The 20,104-nt window shown below is 43.0% G+C and overlaps 1 protein-coding gene across 1 annotated transcript in view; it reads left to right on the forward strand.

The window, feature by feature from the left end:
- CACNA1D (calcium voltage-gated channel subunit alpha1 D) overlaps positions 1–20,104 on the forward strand; it is a 515,670-nt gene that overhangs the window by 444,413 nt on the left and 51,153 nt on the right. The window contains exons 31-38 of the mRNA XM_007937239.2: positions 3,723–3,806; positions 10,650–10,694; positions 11,105–11,233; positions 13,572–13,637; positions 14,005–14,096; positions 15,071–15,230; positions 16,380–16,507; positions 16,615–16,711. Coding sequence (XP_007935430.1) covers positions 3,723–3,806; positions 10,650–10,694; positions 11,105–11,233; positions 13,572–13,637; positions 14,005–14,096; positions 15,071–15,230; positions 16,380–16,507; positions 16,615–16,711 — 801 coding nt within the window. The remainder of the gene's footprint in view (positions 1–3,722; positions 3,807–10,649; positions 10,695–11,104; positions 11,234–13,571; positions 13,638–14,004; positions 14,097–15,070; positions 15,231–16,379; positions 16,508–16,614; positions 16,712–20,104) is intronic.

The following is a 20,104-nucleotide window of genomic DNA, read 5'->3' on the forward strand; positions in this document are numbered from 1 at the left end:
ATCAAGCCTATGCTGTGTTCTGGGAGTCAATGGACAGTCAGAACCCAGGATCTGCTTCCCAGAATCACAATCTGGGAGGAGACAGACATGGACAACCAGAATAGGATTCTTAAAGATAATAGAGCTTCCTGATGCTAAAGCCCACTTTGATCTGGTTTGTGATCTTAAATACCTGGAGTCAGAGATGTTACTGAGTAATAGATGCTTTTGCATGTGGTTGACTTGTTTGGTCTTTCCAGGCAAGTGGAGATGGACAAGAAATAATACAGATCTTACTGGTAGTTCCACTTGAGGGACCCTGACCTCAGACTTCAGCAGTACGAAAACATGTCATTGTTGACCAAGAGGAGAGAGCATAGAGATGGGTCCTCTGCTAGGAGCCCAGTCTTGTATTCTAGTTACTTTGTCTCTTATGGTAACTTTGGTGGGAAAGGGGTGGGGAAACTGACTCATGCTCACTTCACAGTGATTTAATTAAATAGGAGGCTGCTAAACAAGGAAACGGTATGTGGGAGGAAAGGGAGGGCTGGCATTTTCTGCCTCCCCTGGGCCCCTAGCAGAGCCACCTGGTCACAGCCTATGATTTTGGCCACCTGTGCAACTCAAGCTCTTGTCACTTAGATTAGGAGCATCAGTTCTTGGTCCATGAGTCTTCTAGAACTTACACAATTTTGTGAGTGTGAGGGATTTTCTGGGTAGAGAATTGATGAGATTGCTAAAAGGTTCCATGACCCAAAAGAGGTGTTAAGCCCACATTGTGGCAAAGTGAAGTGATTTTTTATGCACAGTAGGCTACAACTGCCTTAGTGGAGAATGGTTTGTAGGCTTATAGGAATGACTCAAAAGTGAGAAAATTGATTACAATTCTGGACAATTCAGGAATAAAGTCCCAGAATGGATGAGAGGGGATGACATGCCATGCAGAAGTTGTAGATTTGGCCTCTGGTAGAGTCGTGTACTATAAAGAGAAGCAGAGCATCTGGTGCAGATGTGGGTAGAGATGGATCATGAATATAACAGGAAAGAAGCAGAATACGTGTTATAGATGCAGGCAAGAGTAGTACATGTTACTAATAACCAAGTATGTAATTAAAGCATCGATTCCTCTCTAGAGGGGAGAAGAGGATCACTGCACTCTGTTCAGCTTTTGTGTTGCTGTTAAATCCATGGAGAAAAGGGCAGGCTTTGTCCCTCAAAGTAAAATCTATAGCCTGGCTGCCAGTCACTGAACTGTGTGTGACCTGCCCATGACTATATAAATAATATAAAAGAGGGCACAGCATGCTAGTAACCCAGGCACATCGACTACAATACTAAGCACACTATTTGATTCAGCTGACTTTTTGTTACAAGACTTCCTCAGTGAAGGAAGCAGCATGTTCTTTTATGTCCTGGTGCAAGCTCTTTTTCTCATCTCTGACCACCATGTTGAGAAACACTTGTCTAGACCTCAAAGAAGGCCCATCTTTCATCAGTTTTCCTATCCAAGAATCATGAATTCAAAGAAGAAAATCTAAAAGATGTAAAATGTGGTATGTTTTTAATAAGCCTTCTCATTAAGACTTCAATACGCAAATCCTCAGAGTTAGTGCAGGCTAACTCCTTTTGTAAAGCTGTGAGATGGCTGAGATAGGAGTCTAAAATGTGGTAGTAAATGTGGGTGAAATGTGACAGAGGTGTGGTGATTGTAAGAGGGGAAGACAGAGCAGATAAGAAATCAGGGTGGTGGTGTTGTCAGGGTAGTTGGGTAGAAAAGTCTTACATGTTTTTTGAGATGGAATTAAAAAGAAATCAATCACAGTGTTATAGTGCCTGCAAATGGACCTGGCATGATTAACAGTAACTAGAAAAAAACATTGCTATTCTGTTTAGTAGGACAGCCCACATGTGCACATTTTCTGTAGTGTCACAAACGGCAGGGCTCTGCTTTCTCTGGGCCTGCATTTGATCACAAGTTCATGAGACCTGACACTTCAAAGTACCTTTTTGTGCTGGTTTTCTTTAAACAGCACTAAATGTATGAGATTGTGAACATTCTGGGCCCCCTTTTTATATAATTCAGACTTGAATTTTTATTTCCAAAACATGTTAGAGCTTTTTGAAAAGACACAGTTGGTTAATAGAGTTGATGACCTTGGCAGTCTTTCTCTTGAAACCAGAAGCCTCCAGCTCTGGGCACTGTACTTCCCTGTCACTCCCTTTGATTAAGGACTTCCCAGGGCTGTTGGGAGACAGAAGGGACTAATTTAGCACCTTAGATGCTAGGCCTAGAAGAAGATGGAAATTGTATGACATGTATATAAATATTTTTCAGTCACAGTAATAGAGATGTGCCTTCAGGCTTGCTACATGGTGCAAAGACCTGAAAAAATGAAAGCCGGGCAAAGCAAATGCCCAGGAGGGAAGGGTCATGTTGGTTGAAGAAAGAGAGTCTCAATGTGTCTACTGCTAACTGAGTTCAAGGTCCTGATCTAGATGTTGGGGTTGGAGGTGGGGTGGAATGAATAGCCAGTCCTCATCCTCAGAGGTAGACCTGCAGTGTGGTAGACCTCCAGGCAAAGACTCAGAGTGTTCAATGGTGAATACATGGGAGAGATACAGGGTCAACACAATAGGGGTGTGTGTGGGAGAATTGGGAGGGTCTGATAAGGTTCCATCAAGGAGTTGGCACTTGGTCTGTCCTTGGAGGAGGGAGATAAATTGGACATACAGAGTAGGGGTGAGGAGGTTACGACTTCAGAAGCATCAGGAATGGGGAAGAACCTGGTGGTACTTTTAAGAAATGGAAGGGAGTCCTATATGGCTGGAGGGTGAAGGAGGCGAACAGAGCAAGAGTTGCGGTGTAAAAAAGTCTGTTGGCAGTTTGGGGCTTCTCTCAAGGCCAGTGAAGAGCCCTTGAATATCTTCTTCATCCTTCAATACTCTTTTTCTATATAAAACCTTCCTTAACTTCCCAACCCTGAGCTGTCCATTCCACACTCAGAGTGAGTTTCTCTACCGTAATTCTGTATCTTAGACCAGTAAAAATCATTGCCTCCCTCCCTGTAAGTCATTATCCGTGTGCCTGTGTCCTTGTTAGACCCAGAGCTCTTTGAAGACAGGGACTTGGCTCGGTCAGCCTGCCACAGGGTACATACACACTTTGTAGTACTTGTTGGATTGGCAGTGAGGGAGAATGGTTGCTGGTTTATTTTAAGGGTGACGTATCTGCTCATTTGTAGAAACGATAATGTATGAAATGGCTGGTCACAGTGCTCTGTGAGTGGGAGTAGATAAGGAAGTGGAGTGATTGTAGGTCCTATGTTAGGAGAGAACCTTACTCTTAATCATTTTATGAGGGCTTGAGGTCTTCACTCTAGGTTCCAAGGCAGGGTTGCCCAACCAAATGTCTCCCTCAGCCCTGCAGGCAGTCCACTTGGTTTGCTGCTGCTCAGAATCGTCAGTGTGTGGTGTGTGTGTGCGTGCGTGCGTGCATGCATGCATGCATGTGTGTGTGTGTGTGTGTGTGTGTGTTTGTATCCTCTCTCACACATACACAGGTACACAGCCACCCCTCTGTGCCCCTTTCCACCAGTGAACTGTATTGTTGCCTCCCTTTTGGCTTTCCCACCTTGCCTCGTTGCCATGGGTGCTGCTGGGACTTGGATGTGTCCCCATATAGTCCATGTGGGGTTTCATTCATACGTGCTCATAAACGTCTGCCCCCTGCCTGCTCTGTCCAGGGGTATTTTAGTGATGCCTGGAACACGTTTGACTCCCTCATCGTAATCGGCAGCATTATAGACGTGGCCCTCAGCGAAGCAGACGTGAGTATGCACTGGCCCTGGCCGCCTACTGCCTCTATGTCCTCTCACTTCTGTCTGTGTACATTCTGTTCCCTGCCCTGCAGTGGCATCACCTGGACAAGTCACAGGTCCCAATTCCATGTGATCTAAAACTAGGAATTTCCTAACGAAAGCTGTGGAAGAGAGACAAGTTGAGAGAAACATTTCAGGGTAGAGCCTTATCCCACGACTTTTTTAGGAGTGCTGACTTTCTGCAGCATTTGTCCAAGTCACTGGTAGGCGAGGTAAGATAGGGTGTCTCTAATTGTTTTTATTTGCTGTGTCAGAAGTGATAGCCAAATTGACATATCTATATAACATGTTTGTTTTAAGGCACATTTTTCAAGTAGCTGGGTGGCGTAATTCTAGAATGTTCCCCTTTTATAACACTGTCCTTTTCTTCTTTTTTCCTGTTGTGCCTCCTCTCCTCTGTGTCTTCTGAATGCTTGCCTTAACAGCACTATTTCACTGATGCATGGAACACTTTTGATGCCTTAATTGTTGTTGGTAGCGTCGTTGATATTGCTATAACTGAAGTGAATGTAAGTAGCAAACTTTGTGTCCTATAATGTTATTGCTTTCATTAAGTCTAACATACAGGCGACTGGAGACTTTACCCGTGAATATCTGTTCAGTCCTAGATGTTTTCTGAAAGACTAAGAGCAATTTGTATTCTCCCCTCCCCGACCCATTCCCCATATCCCTGAAATGGGGGGAAGTACTAAAATGATATTTTTAAAAAGGATTTTATTAAAGTACTTGAATATTCTCTCTCATTAGTTGTGTGACCTTGGCAAGGTCACCTGACTGCTTTGTACCTCAGTTTTTCCAGCTGAAAATGGAGTCAGTAACATGTGCCCACCACGATGCTGTGAAGGCACTGGAGAGAAACCCCACGGCCCTGAGCATGTGGCTGCTGCTAGTGGTATCCTCACCTGAATCCTGTGTCTTCTCTGATTCCAACTGATGACACTGGGGAAAAATCCCACCTTCTCACATCCCAAAGGGTGATGCAGATTGGAAGGCTGCCTAGACTGCCGCCTGCTTGGTACCAGGCCAAAGAGGGTCTAGTGCATATTAGCAGGGGTTGTCAGTACTCCTCGGTCATGTTCACTTGAACCATTTGATGAGGGGAAAAGTTCAGTAGCGGCATGGAAGGTGGTATGCGACCTTTCACAAGAAGCACCCTGAGCACCCCCTTCACAATTAAGAGGCTCTAGAAAGGAGAATACTACCTTCTGCCAGGCTCCTCCTGGATCTGGCACATGCCTGGACTGGTACGCTGAGACATGTAGAAATGGCCTCTCCACATAGTCTGTAACCAGTTCATCAGCAGGTCTTAACGAGTGTCCCGTGTGCGTGTGCCAAGGCTGCACAGAGCCCTTGCAGGGACGAGTGGTGCATGGGGAGGGGCTGTTGTGCAGTTTTGGCTTTCTGCTCCATGTTGCCACTCCAGCCCCCCTTCTCCCACACCTGGCTGGGAAGGAGCTGCCACGCTCTACCTTCTGATGTCTGCCAAGACTATAAGTCCATGCTGGTGCCCATACGTCCTGTGTCAAATAAGGACAGTGAGACCTCTATATGCCATGAGTTTTGGATCCATTCTGACTCTGGAGTATAGACTAATGGGGCAATCACCAACCTGGCAATCCCAAGACTTGTCAGTTCCAGTCCTGGTTCAGAACTGACTTGTTGGACCTGGGCCCCAGTTTCATGTGTCAAATGGGGTGAATAATATCTGCCTCTCTGCCTCATAGGTATGTTGTGATGATGAAATGGTATGAATATTTGTGAAAATTTTTGCTGAAAACGCAAAGTATTAGTCATTATTTTAAGTGCAGGTTTCCAGGTTATAATAAGTGAAATGGACTGTAGGAAATCATCCATGCCCATGAAGGGAGCAATGTAAGCCCCATCACACCCAAATTCATGCCACAACAAGAATAGGGTATTTTACTAGACCTAGATATGTACATCCCTGATCACAATGAGACCAGACTTATGTAAATTCTAACTTTGTGTGAATATTCCTTACGTCAGCTATAAAATTGCCATCATTCTAAAAGTGTATGTTATGTGTGGCTATAAAATAATCTGACATGAATGGGAGAACAACAGGACCCTAACTGGCTTCCATAGACTCTCTCCTGAGTGTTTATGATCAAACATCTGCATGCTTAATCATCTCACAATGTAAAATTCTATGCTTGCAACCTATGCCAGAGTATACTTATGTTAATGTTCTGGAGCAGACCCTGTGTAAGTCTGAAGGGGTCTGTAATGAAAGAGAAAAACAGAAGAGACTATAAACAGGTTTTCCTGCTTAAAGGGCTGTCTGTGCCAGTGTTGGGTATAAATGCTTCATTTCTGGGTACCAGGATGTGGCCAAGGTCTATCCACCAAATGGACAGCCCGGCTTTCTAATGCCTGACACACGTGCTGGCCAATGGTGTGTGGCGCTGGTGCTGCTCCTTCTGCTGTGGGAGATGCTCACTGTGCCTGTTCCCTCTGCCCCACCCCTGCTCATTAGCGTTTCAGTGTTGTCCTCCTTCATTTTCCATCGGTCAGGAAAGTGCCAGGTCTACCAAAGTCCATGCTAATTAGCATTTGACATTGGGGCATCTATACAAAGCAGACTTTCACTGGACCTATTCCTGGCACTCAATTAGACTTCAAAATTATTCTGGTAAACATTCCCATACTGTTCTTTTTGCCAGTGACCTTTCCCCTGCTTAGATGTAGCCTGAGACCAAACTCTCCTCAGCTGGTGACAATGCCAATTCTCCACCCTGAGCCAGTAGAATACCACCTTAGGAGATGGCAGTGGCTCTGCACTAGAGCCCTGTTAACCTGTGACCACAGCAGAAATGCTCAAGGCTGCCTTCTTACGTATTCATTCTTTCAACACATATGTAATGAGTATCTACCATCTGTAGGTCTTTGGCAAGGCTTTGGGGAAGTACAAAGATAAAAAAGACTGAATATCTTCAACTTCTGATGATATATTTTTGAATATATATATGTAGAGAGAGAGAGAGAGAGAGAACTTGATTCCTGTTCCCCGCCCCCCACTGTGCACACTTACAGTTTCCCAGAGGTATAGTGCATGTGGTATCCTATGGTCGCCTTGTTCCCTGAGCTCCCAGGTCATTGAGCATGAACACCCTTGGCTCATTGTTGGCTGTTTATAGCTGCCATAAGTCATCATCATTGCAATATTTAATCTGCTGTACTCTCTCCCCTGACCTCTGTTGATCCTTCTTTTTCTGTTGCCTAATTGATTTTCATGTTGGTTTTATTTTTAGAAAATTGTAGCGGCAAGTATATATAAACATATATACGGTGAAGTCGTTGTTAAAGCAAAACCACTTCTAAAGATCGTATACTTGGTTTTTGGCTTACCCACCTTTGTTTTTCACCGAGTTTCACAGGACGTACTAAGAATTGATCACGGTCATCTAAATTGTTTCGCATTCCATATTTCATTTTCTCCAGCCTCGTGCCTGAGCTGGGACCATCTTGGTCAGTCACATGTGGCTCTGTGACTTGCCAACATAGTCTCCAAGAACGAATTATCTGGCCTGGAAATGAGGGGGGGAAAAGGCTTATGTTTATATTCTTCCCAAAAACATTTTGGATGGCCCTTTCTGCTGTCCTGCTTGCATGCTCACTCAACCCTCTTCATCCTGCTGCCTTCCTCCCACTCCCCCACCTGGTTCTGTTCATGGTTTGATAGCCCTCGTGGGTTTGTCTTATTCACAGTTGGTCATAACATCACAAGGCTGCTAAAATATCAGATGATGACTGGTGGGCTCCCATTTGCTCCCTCTTTGATGCCTGTTTATTCCTTGAATAGTGAAATGACCCAGCAACATAATCCTCTGTAACACACAGGGTGATTGTCTCTGACATTTTGATGTTTCCCATTATCATTATTACTTGGGAGTCCATGTACTTGTTTAGAAATCTTGTCTGCCTTGTTATTATTTACTGAAAAGAATGTAAAACACTGTAGGTAACTCGCTCCCAGGGACCCAAGAATTTTCTCTCACTTGTCAAATACCAGTTTGATCAGGTACCCAACAGAGTCATTCAGATTCTTGTCTTGAACCCATGGTCAGATTGTTCAGACTTCCCTGCCCACATTCCTTATCTAACCCTTTTCCATGAATCATATCATCAAGGTACTGACTTATGGCCACAGACTCAGCAACCCCAAATACTAGAAATCTTCTCTCTCAGAGGTGTTCACATTCCAAAGGCTCTGTGTCAGTACCTTCCCCCAAAAGACTGGCTTCTCCAGGATATATCAGGTGAACTGATCTACCTGTTCTGGCATGCTGATTTGCTGCCTGTGTGTTTAGAAAACTGCGTATGTTTAGTTCTTCCAGGCACAGATGAAAATTATTAGAGAAAATACAGACTGATCTCTGTGATTTTGCTTGGGAAACTCAGGGCTGATTTTGCCACAGCTGTACCTAAAGATTCTGCTTGGGACAAGGGATGGGGAGGACCATCAAGAAAGTGCCAGGATTCTGAGGAACTTTCTAGACCCTCCCATATTGCCTGACCTCCTGAGGCTAGAAGGGCATTTTCCCTCCAGGGGTTCCTACCTGGAGATTGTGTCATCTAAGGCCATCTGGTCCAAGCCTTGAGATGACACTGGAATTCTCTATTGAGAGTTGGTCACTCAATCCCTAGTGGCTGTCCTTGGAGAACTCCCTGGGGAGTGAGCTCTTCCCCAGTCTTGTGTCCTCTAGAGATGTCCTATGGTTAGAAATGGGCTGCCCTTGATCCCAGAAGTCCAGTTGAACATCATCACACCAATGCTCCATTTGAAAGCTTCACCAGTTCCCTTCATTTCCAAGCAATCTCCATCCCTTAGAAGAAAGACGGGCTGGAGTGCAATCTCTTTATAGGGCTGCAAAGCCCATCTGAGTACTGAACTTTCATCAATTTCTAAAGAATCCACTTCTTAGCTGTCACAGCCTGGGTAGGGGTCTTCTAGTGGTTATTTTCTGAAGGAGCACACCAGACCTACAGGGTAATAACTGGCATAGGCAGCCAGCTGAAGATTGGCCCAGCTCAACCGTAGCCTAGGATGGCTGTCACTCAGCTCTGGTGGCACATTAAAATCACTTGGAGTTTTTAAAATTTCCAATGCCTGGCACACCAGCTCAATTAAATAAACTTTGGGGTGAAACCTAGGCATCATATTTTGTGATGTATCCCATGTGGTTTCTGTGGGCAGCCCAGGTAGAGAACTACTGGCCTGCCCTTTTCATCTGCCTGGCATTTGTAATTTGGGTAAAGCCATCCTCAGGACCCTTCCAGTTTGTAAGATATTTTGGTATTTTGCACTCTCTCCCAGTGCTGTCAGTCACATCCTCTCCTGCGCAGTCCTCCCTGCCCAGTGTGGCATGTGGAGGAGGGAGGTGTTGCAGGCCACCCTGGGAGTGCATGCAGCTTGATGTGCTGTTTGCTCTTTCCTTCCTTTCTTGCATGTTGTGCTGCCTTGTCCCTCCTCAAATGCTGTCTCCTTCTCCTTTTTGCTTTTTTAAGTGAAAGAGTATCCACGGTTTGATATCCATAGCTCTTGATTTGTCATCCTTCAGAGATATCGGTTGTAAAAGAGACATGCACGTCAGGAGTCAGTTTGCCTGCCAAGTTTCACAAACCATAAAGAAGGATTGGTGAATGGTTCATCACACTTGGAATGGGGCAGAGAGGGGCAAGCAGAAGGAGTTTGGGCCAGATTGTAGTCAGCAAGACTGTCTTTCCTGACCAACAGGCCTCCTTATTCTCTGAAGAGGTCTAACACAAGTCAGGCACATTTCCAAAGTATAGCTGTGGAGTGCTCTGCCTTTTGTACACTCTCTGGTCCCTTTGAGCATAGGCAAGCAGAGAGGGGTGTGTGTGTGTGTGTGTAAGCACACGCACACACACTCATACTCTAGCTACATGGACAAGAGTGAAGCCTCCCTGTGCATATTCTTTAGGGAGATGGTGCAGGAGACAGGGGACTTTGGGAAACTAGTTCCTTCATTTATTAAAGCTGTAAAATTAAAATACATAAATAAATAAATCTGTCCCTTTGAAAACAGTTATTTGTTTTGAGGTGAGATAATAAAAGAGGAAAATAGAAATAGTGCCCCAGGGCTTTGACAAACCCATTGCAGAATTCACATTCTGAGTGTCCCAGGTGAAATAGAGACCCCCTTTTTTTTTTCCTTCTGTCAGAATCTGTTAGTCCCAGGTTCCTAGTGACATTGCTGAATTCCAATTTTTCCATGCCAGAGGGCATCATCAGACACACGCTGACCAGGCCCTTGGTGTGATGAGAGGAGAGAGCAGTTCCAGAAGTTCATGAGCTGCAGGCGTGTGTAGCTCTGTTTGCCTTGTTTGCTAGAGTCATCCTGTTCCTCAGGATCAATAGTGGCCTGCTAAAGAGCCAGTTACCTCCAGAGACCAAGACCTGACTAGGTGAAGAAAGCTAGTCTTCCTACAAGAAGCAGACTTGTACTCTGCATTTCTATCTTTAAGAAAAACTGAGGTCTTACAGCATTATCTCTTACTGGCATCTGTCAGCCTTGGAACATCATGTCCTTGTTGTGATTAGAAAGTAGTATCTCTGTGCCTATGCCAAAGGCTGCACACTCTCAAGTCCAGTTCCACACAGTGCCAGTGTTATCTTCTCAGGGAGGGAGCAGGTGTGTTGTCCTAAGACATTAACCACAGATTTTTTTAAACTGGGGAGAATGTTCTCCTGAACCACTGCTTCCTTCCCTGTTCATTAATACATTTTCAATCTTTGATTTCTTAAAGCCAACTGAAAGTGAAAATGTCCCTGTCCCAACCGCTGCACCTGGGGTAAGATCAGTAACTAGTCCCCAGGGGCTGGGCCTTTTCCCTTAGTTTATTATTTGACCATGTCGAGTTTTCCACTGGTTTTTTCTGTATTCTCCATGATTGTCCTTCCAGAGCAGTGTCTACAGTGGTTTGCGTTCATCATCAGTGTCCAGTACACTTGACAAACCCAGCGTTCTCCTCTTAACACAGTAGAACACGTGAACATGCATGTGCTGTGTGGACACAGTTTTCCAAGTCCTATGTTGTTAGCATGTAACTTTTCCTTTCATATCATGCTTTAAAGGTGAAAAGGCCCTAGAAACACATCTTCAATTCTTACCTCTGTCACCTTTGCATCTGTTGCTGTTTTTCTGAAAGTGTTGCATGTTCTACTTTCCATTGGGTTTGACCTCTTCATGATAACCCTTCAGAACTCTGAAGAGAACAATAGAATCTCCATCACCTTTTTCCGTCTTTTCCGAGTGATGCGATTGGTGAAGCTTCTCAGCAGGGGGGAAGGCATCCGGACATTGCTGTGGACTTTCATAAAGTCCTTTCAGGTAAGAACCATGCCAACGGCCTCTCTCTCTGTCGTTGTCTTTGTTGGTCATATGTGAGTCAATGATTGTCACCTGTCCTGGAAGATCCAGACTCCATCCAGTGTCCTTTCCTAAGACACTCTGTAGACCTAGGTCAGTAGAGAATATGCAATGCTGGAGAGACCTGACCCTTATTACTTGGGCAAATCAAAGAGGATTACTTGCCTAAAGGAAATAGAAGAGAAAGAAGTAAGGACACATAGCTTAGAGATCTGCGCCATTTTCTAGTAGAGATGTGGTGCCTCCAAGCCCATTCCTCCCAGGGTGCTAGTGGTGAGTGCTGACGTCTGAGAGAATGGGGGTCATAGCGGGCTCCCTTGCAGCCTAACATCCTCTCTCTAGGATGGCTTCGCCTCACAAGGCAGCAGCATCTTGTGTCAGCTAGTCTATATAAGAAAAAGAGACCATTTCACTTGGGCCAGCAAACCATTCTCAATTTCAGGGTTGTCTGATGCCTACAAGGATTACAGAGTTCAGGACATTTAAGCATAGTCGGTGTCTTAATCATCACCTTTCATTCTCCATGCTTGTGCAACTTGGTTTTACTCTATTCCTGAGTAGAAGGAATAGAGTAGAACTCAACTCCTCCTGTACCTTCCAGTCTGGACCCATTTGGAGGAATGGGTACAGATTCTTGGTAAAAGGGGCACCCATGTGGGAACTTTGTGGATATGTACAAACATTAGAAAGTGAATCATGAATCTGCATTTCTTTATTATTTTACTTTTTAAAATTTAAAAGTAATAAATGCTCATTTAAGCAAAGCTATCTAAAGATAGAGAAAAGCTCAAACTTGTCCCTACGTACTTTACTTACCTACTTCTGAGGTAATCAGTGTTATTAACATACCAATATGCGTTTTCCCACAGTGGGTAGGATTTTAACAGGTAGAGAAGAAAAAGGATGGCATCTAGAGGAAGGGGGTATGTGCACAGGTTCAAAGAAGAAAAGTCACAAACCTTGTTAGAGGAGAAAGTTAGGAGGAACCAGCTCTTGAGAAAGGTAGGGCAAAATGACCTCAGGCAGTGAGTCTGGATCAGCTGAAGGGATGAAAGCACAATCATTGTTATTAATTATAAAGTACCAAACCTCGTGAATGAACTGCTAAAAAATGTAGAATGAAATGATGTCATATGTATAATGTCACTCTTGCTTTACAAGAAATTATTAACGTTTTTTTTTTTTTTCCTTTTTAATTTGGTCACTATAGGTAAGACATTTGTCTCACAGAATGGCAGCTTATAAAAACTGAGAAATGGTGCCAAAACAATTCTTAAAGCATTTGGTAATCTAGGAAGAAAGTACATATAGTTATGGTGAGGAAAGACTGGAACTAACACTATGAGATTCCATCAGCTAGTCCAGCTGTTGGGCATGGTGTTACTGCCCTGGACCAGGCTGGCAGTCCCAAATCCACAGCTGGCACAAGATGGGATGCGGCATAACTTGTTAGCCACTGGGTTTCTGATAACCTCCTCAGATAGGAGAGAACATAGATGCTTTAAGCATGTGTGCTAGGACTGAGGCATAGTGATCTGGTCATCCCCGTGCATATGGACATCTTCCATCAGATGTGATGAGGCTGAAAAGAAGTTGAAGAACACTGGATTAAAGGACCGGGGTCTGATCAGACCCATACACTTGTGTTTGATGCTACTGAGGAGAAAGAACTCGGGTGTAGTGCCCACCCAGCTAGCTCCTTCTCTTCCTTGGTCTAGCCCCTCAACTTTGTGGATCTTTCAGAAACTGTGCACTTTAAGAACAGTGTCTGGCATTCTACAGCAACAGCCAGAAAGTGATTCTACCCCTCTGATGCAGTAATTCCACCCAAGACTTCACCCAAATTTAATCCCTTAGTAGAAGCAAGGTGATTTTGCATACACGATCTATAATAACCCCCCACAGACATGAAAGAAAGTGGAAGTAATCTACATGTGCAGTATTTTGAGGTCATTTGATAAATTAGGATAATTTCACAGAGGAATCCAATGATAACTTTAAAAATCATGAAGTCTGTATTGATGCTTAAGAATGCAGTGTTAGAAATTATGATCAGCACATTTCTCCGACTACTTCATAGCACTGAGTGTGCATGCTGATGGTATACTCTGGATTGAAAATAGTTGTGCTGCAATAGTAAATAGAGGACTTAAAAATTTCTTCCTCACTGTTGGTGTCTTTTCAATATAACACAAGGAAAGAAAAATTCATGGCACATGTGGGGGTCTTTGCAATCTGTTCTGGAGGAATCACAGGCAAGAGGCCAGCTGAGCCAAGTGTTTTTTTTTTTCCCTTCCAGGCCCTCCCATATGTTGCCCTTCTCATAGCCATGTTGTTCTTCATCTATGCAGTTATTGGCATGCAGGTAAGCTTCAGCCACCTTTCTCTCAGGTTCCACTTACTGTGTAGCCTCAATCTCGGCAAGGTGTACCTTAGTGAAGTGAAACGGAAAGACGAGGTCATGGTTTTTCAACTAAACCCATTGGCTGTTGAGTAGATACAGAGAAGAGAAAGATGTGGCTTCTTAGGAGAGTGTTCCATAGGAAAGTGTCTATGCCAGGAGAGATCCAGGCTCAGAAAAGCACTTTAAGACGATGGGCAGGTTGGAGAGAGCATCTTTGTTGAGTGAATGAAGTGCCAGGCATCATGGGAAAGCCTTAGTTCTAAACTTACATTTTCTTGTGTGTATTTAATAAAATCTATTAATTTTTTCTAATAATTTCTCCTCACAGATGTTTGGGAAAGTTGCCATGAGAGATAACAATCAGATCAATAGGAACAACAACTTCCAAACATTTCCCCAGGCAGTACTGCTGCTCTTCAGGTAACTGAGTCCAGCACAGGTCACACCCCTGAAATGGAAAGTTGGGGGGCGGGGATCTCTCTCTAGCTCTGGGCTCTGGGGCAACCTAACATATCCAGAGTGACAGAGGCTGCATGTTACTAAAGCAGTGTGGCCTTTTCCAGCTGATAATGGTGGCTTTTTGTTTGTGTGTGTTTTTGTATTTTTTAAGCAGAGACACTAGCATTTCAGTCCCAGAAGAATTTCGCTGGATTGTTAAAACTGCTGTGGTGGTTCTAATTGTGGCTGCCTTAAAGTTTTTCTTTTCTCTATTGGAGAGTCAGCAGATCTACTTAAAGGCCATGAGCAAAATTATAGGATATATGCTTATCCATGGAAGCATGCCCTTAAAACATCCAGGAAAAAAGAATCAGTAGGAACATAGAGACATTTTGCACAGCCGGTGAAGAACATCCGAATATGTACAATTTCAAATTTTATAGAGTGGTTTTTAACCCAGGTTTGTTAACTCCATAAGCAAATTGCCTCCTAGTAAGAGAACATCAAAGAAATTGTGGAAGTAATTTCTAATGACTCTAGTAACTAAGTAACAAAATCATTTGCTAGTTAGGTGGTTTCCAGTTCTTTCAGTAAAATTGAATGGGGATCTATTCAGACATAGGTCAATAAAAATAATTAGTAATGGGTAAAAAATACTAATCTTCATTTAAAGTCAAGAAGACACAAAGACAAACATCCATGAATATGAAAAGTATTGGCATGTTTGCTTTACATTATTGTTACATATCAAAGGATTCATAGCAGCAACACCTGTTACTGAGATAAGTTGCATATAAAAATAAGTAGGAATTTCAGAATTTCACTGATTCTAACTGGCTAGTCCCAAAATCACTTAGGTTTTTGCTCTACTTAAAACTGTTTTCCCATAGGTCTAAACTTTAAATCCATCCTTCCCATAATATTAAACTGTCTTTTTTTTTTTAAATCTAAAAAAGGTGTGCCACTGGGGAGGCCTGGCAGGAGATCATGCTGGCCTGTCTCCCTGGGAAACTCTGTGACCCAGAGTCGGATTACAACCCCGGAGAGGAGTACACCTGTGGGAGCAACTTTGCCATTGTTTATTTCATCAGTTTTTATATGCTCTGTGCTTTTCTGGTAAGTGGTAAGAGTAGGTCCCCCTCTCAGTGTAGAGACGTTTGCACAGCATTGGGGTCCAGAACAGTGATGTTGCCCTGTCAATCACTGGGATATTTTATGTTGCTCAGCACTTGACATTCCACTTGGCAGTGAGAGATTTTTGCTTACTCAGGCCTGTGTCACTACTACCTTCTATGTAAGCAGAGATCAGGGTAAACCAGCTTGGGGTGATTACCATCTCATCTTGTCAGAGGTACTAGTTCTTTTTTAAAAAGAATGTCAAAGTTACCACACACAGCAAACTCTTAAGACTGTGAGGTATATACAACTATGAGACCAGAAGAACTAGATGGTTGGTGCCCGGCTACCACTGTCATCCACTTGGAAGGGGATCTATGTAGCAGATCCTTGATTGAGAGGGAGAACAATGTGGAACAAAACTCAAAATCATTTGGAGAGAAAAAAAAGGTGGGGACCAGGTTTGCTGGCCTGATAGACCCTGATGGAACCACTGAGACTATGGTCCCTAGCTGCCCTTCAGGTCTGGAATTGAACCCACACCTGTGGTTTCCAGCCAAAGTACAGGCATACGAGTTAAACATTTACCTCAAGTAGATATACTCCTTGGAAAGAATAATCATGGGAGAAAGAAGGGCTGCTTATGCACAGGGAGACAGCTCAGGGGGCAGGAGTGTATGGAGGGATGGAAACTGGGAAGAGGTAACTATGGGGAGGCAGTGGGAGGGGAGCTGTTGCATTGTGGTAAACTGTGGTCAATGTCATGAGACTAAGTATACATGAACTGCTGTATGGAAAGTGAATTTGCTCTGTAAATCTTCATCCAAATCACAATTTAAAAAAAAAAAAAAAAAAAGACTGTGAGGTATTTAGTGGCAATGGAATTCTAAAACTGTTCTGTGCTTCCTTCAGTAGGGAAGCAAATGCATCCCCCTACCCTTCCCTGGAACTATATACCAAATCCATTTTGGAAAGCTAGAAGCTCATCCTTTTCTTAAACATCGTCCAGTAGAGAATCGTTTACTACCACTCTTGGACAAATGGATTCAAAGGTTTCATGGCCTGTAGAGTTTAGGAAGCAATTACTAGGGTCTAACCCAATTCTTCCTTCTGCCACTGAAGCTCCCTCCTTCTCTTTTGCTTTTTCAGATCATCAATCTGTTTGTAGCTGTCATCATGGACAATTTTGATTATCTGACCCGGGACTGGTCTATCCTGGGGCCTCACCATTTAGATGAATTCAAACGAATATGGTCAGAATATGACCCTGAGGCAAAGTAGGTAGACAAGGATTCCATCTGGCTCCTGTGGGCTGTTTTAGCATTTTTGTAGAAGGTGGGATGGACTGAAAGTTCCTGGACCTCATGCTGTCCTTTACTTCCAGGGGAAGGATAAAACACCTTGACGTGGTCACTCTGCTCCGACGTATCCAGCCACCTCTGGGGTTTGGAAAATTATGCCCACACAGAGTAGCATGCAAGGTAAGAATTCCGTTTGCATGTCTGGCAGACTCCACTTCATTCGACAAACATTTAATAAGTGACACTCTGTGAAGCTTCATTCAGGTGGTGGGGATGTAGAAATAAATAATACCATGGTTCCTGGCTTTAGAAACTCTTAGATTTCTAGCTCTTGAGATGCCCTTCAGCCAACAATAAGAAAAGGAAAGGAATTATTTAATTTGTCATTGGGTAGATGGTTGGGAAGGTGACAGTTGAGTCAGGTCCTGAAGGAGAATTAGGAGTTTGTCAGAGAGGAGGGCCTTCCAAGAAGGCATCACAGAGAGCCCAGGGATGGATAAAGAGAGTAGACATCATACTGATGAGTCGTTTTCTGTGCCTAGAATACAAAAGAAAGTAGCAGAAGACCACAAGCACAAGCTGAGCTGAGTTGTGAGGAACTTTCTATCCCATGCTGAGTCCTTGGAAAATGGGGCAAGACTGGGGGAAGAATATGTGTAGGTTTCCATCTTAGAAAGCTGACTCTGTTGACAACATGGAAGTAGACTGGAAGCGCTGGAACCAAGCAGGTTATCTAAGTGTGAAAGAACAAGAGCTTGAATGAGGGCAATGGAAAGGAATAGAAAGGAGGCATGGTTTAAAGATACATTTAGGAAGCAGAATGGAAAAGATTTGGTGGCCTGGATGAGGGGAGGAGAGAGTGAGAAGGGACTGTATTTGCTAGCATGGGTAGTCATGTAATTGGAAGTGCTGTGGTTCTCATGTCCCCTCTGCTGACAGAACTTGGTGATGGCCATTGGGTCCAGGAGACCTCCTTTCCTGGTGAGCCATGCATCCAGCTGTGGCATCATGGAGCAATCCAAATCTCCCATCCCAGCCCATCTCTGTAATTTAGCCATGCTCCCTGGAAACCCTTTTTGAGGTTTGATGTCCTTCCATAGAGCTCACTGTGAACTATCTTATGTTACTTGTTGCAACAGAAAAGAATTTCTTTTTTAAAAGGAGAAATGTAAGATTTGCCTGTTAAAACTGTACATTTTAGAAATGCAACCATCCCACACAGCTTCACAGGGAAATCCCAGGGCCAGGAGTTTTACAACTCCAGGACCAGATCCAGACAGAACTCAAGGTAACAGAACAAAATCTAAAGTATATTTTGGACTACATCTAAGCCAAACTGATTGTTCCCTGCCCAGAAAATCTAGAAAGCCCTGTTGGCAAGCCCCTAGGGTCCTTGCTTTCATCTTTGCTTCTTCTTAGGCTGAACTCTGGATGTAGGTACAGAGAATAAGCCACAGAAATTCACGTTTTCATAAATCCCCTAGTATCAGCCTCTAATACAAGACAGATTCCAATCTTGTATCCATTCTGATGTCTTCTTGTGTTTGGATTTTCAGGCTCTTACATAAAGGATCTAAATGTCCTTAAGGCAAAAGTGGTCCATTTCGCTGATCATTGAAACTTGCTAGGAAAAGTAAATTAATAGGCAGGGCATTCTGGCTGCCTGAGCTGGTTCTGTAGATGGGGATGACTGATAATAGGACTAAGATTTTACGTAGATGAGACTTTAGAACATGGAGTTCTAGCCTAGTCCATCAGTAAGGATAAAAATAAAATCTTTCTCTTGGGACACTCTTTCAGCCAACAATAAGAAATTCTAAAATAACTAACAATGCACTGGGCTAAAATTATTCTCTGTGATCTCCTTTAATCCTCACGAGGCCCATTTGACGTGGGTATGGTCATCTGCATTTATAGATGAGGCAACTGGGGCCTAAGAACATGAGTCACTCAACTAAGTTCTCTCTGACTTTCATTGGTGATGTTCGAGGGACTAGAAGAGGTATAAGAGAAGCAGAAAATCTTTCTCTCAAAGACCAACTACTTGGAGAAAACACATAGAGTTGTATAAAATACCACACCACTGTGTCACCAGAGGAAAGGTTCCTTGAAGGACACTTCCAGTTAGAAAGAGTGGTGGACACTGCTGGTTGAGAACCTAAGTTGTAGACCCTGTGCCAGGCCCTTTGTACTTTCTAAGTCATTTAACCCTTAAGGTTGTGCCCAGAATAGAGTTCTGATCCCAAGAGAGTTGTTTAATGTGAAAGGCAGAAGAATGATTGAAAGGTGAGGTTTAACTGTTTAAATACAAACAAAGTCCAGCAGCTGAGTGCCAGCATTTACATTTAGTGACTAAAGCTTTGATCTTTGTCCTAGAGCCCACTAGATGGTAGGAGCTCCCCAAATGCCTATTGAATTGAAGGTTGACTAGAGAAGAGGTGATGGATAAACAGAAAATAAATATCAGAAAGGGATATGGGTGCCAACAACCATTTATATTCTATTAAAACTTTTTTCTTTCTTCAAGCTATTTCTATTCACAGATGCCATGATCTTATATATAGAAAATCTTAAAGATCCACCAAAAAATATTAGGGCTGATAAATGAATTCAGCAAAATTGCATGATATAAGATCAATGTATCAATATCAGCTGTGTATCTATACACTAGCAATAAACACTATGAAAAGCAAATTAAGGAAGCACCTCCATTTGTAACAATATAAATAAAAATACTTAGGAATTAATGGCCAAAGATGTGAAAGACTTGCACACTGGAATTTACAAAACAGTTCTGAAAGAAATGAGAGAAGACCTAGATAAATGTACAGTTATCACATGTTCATGGGTTGGAATACTTAATATTTATAAAATGGCAATATTTCCCACAGTGATCTACAGATTAAATGTAATTCCCACCAAACTCCCAAATGTCTTTCTGCACAAATAAAAATTCTGATCCCAGATTTCTTAAGGAACTGTAAAGGATTGCTTTAGATAGCCAGGCAGTCCTGGGGAGGCAGGGGTTAGAGTGGGATGACTCACGCCGCCTGATTGCAAAACATACATTGACGTGTGTATCAGTGGAATAGAACTATGAGTCTAGAAACCTGTGTATCTGTGGTCAATTGATTCTGAAAATGGGGCCAAGACCAATCAACGGGAAAGAATAATCTCTTTAAAATGGCACTAGAGCTAACACATGCAAAATGAAATCTATATGCAAAAGAATAAATTTAGACCCTTACCTCATACCTTATACAAAAACTACCTTCAAAAACAGTGAACCAAAGACCTAAATATAAGAACTAAAATTTTAAAACTCTTAAAACATAGGAATAAATCTTTATGACCTTTTGTGTGTGTGTGTGTGTGTGTGTGTGTCAGTCAATGGGTTCTTAGATATGATGCCAAAAGCACAAAAAAATAGATATGGACTTCATCAAAATTAAAAATTTTGTGTATCAAGGACGCTATCAAGAAAATGAAAAGAACCTACAGAATGGGGGGAAATATTTACAAATCGTATATCTGACAGTGGTCTGGGATTCATAATATATACAGAACTCTTAG

The sequence above is a fragment of the Orycteropus afer genome, unplaced genomic scaffold, assembly GCF_000298275.1.
Source record: "Orycteropus afer afer isolate SDZICR_OR568_19922 unplaced genomic scaffold, OryAfe1.0 scaffold00041, whole genome shotgun sequence".
In the NCBI taxonomy this organism is placed as follows: Eukaryota; Metazoa; Chordata; class Mammalia; order Tubulidentata; family Orycteropodidae; genus Orycteropus; species Orycteropus afer.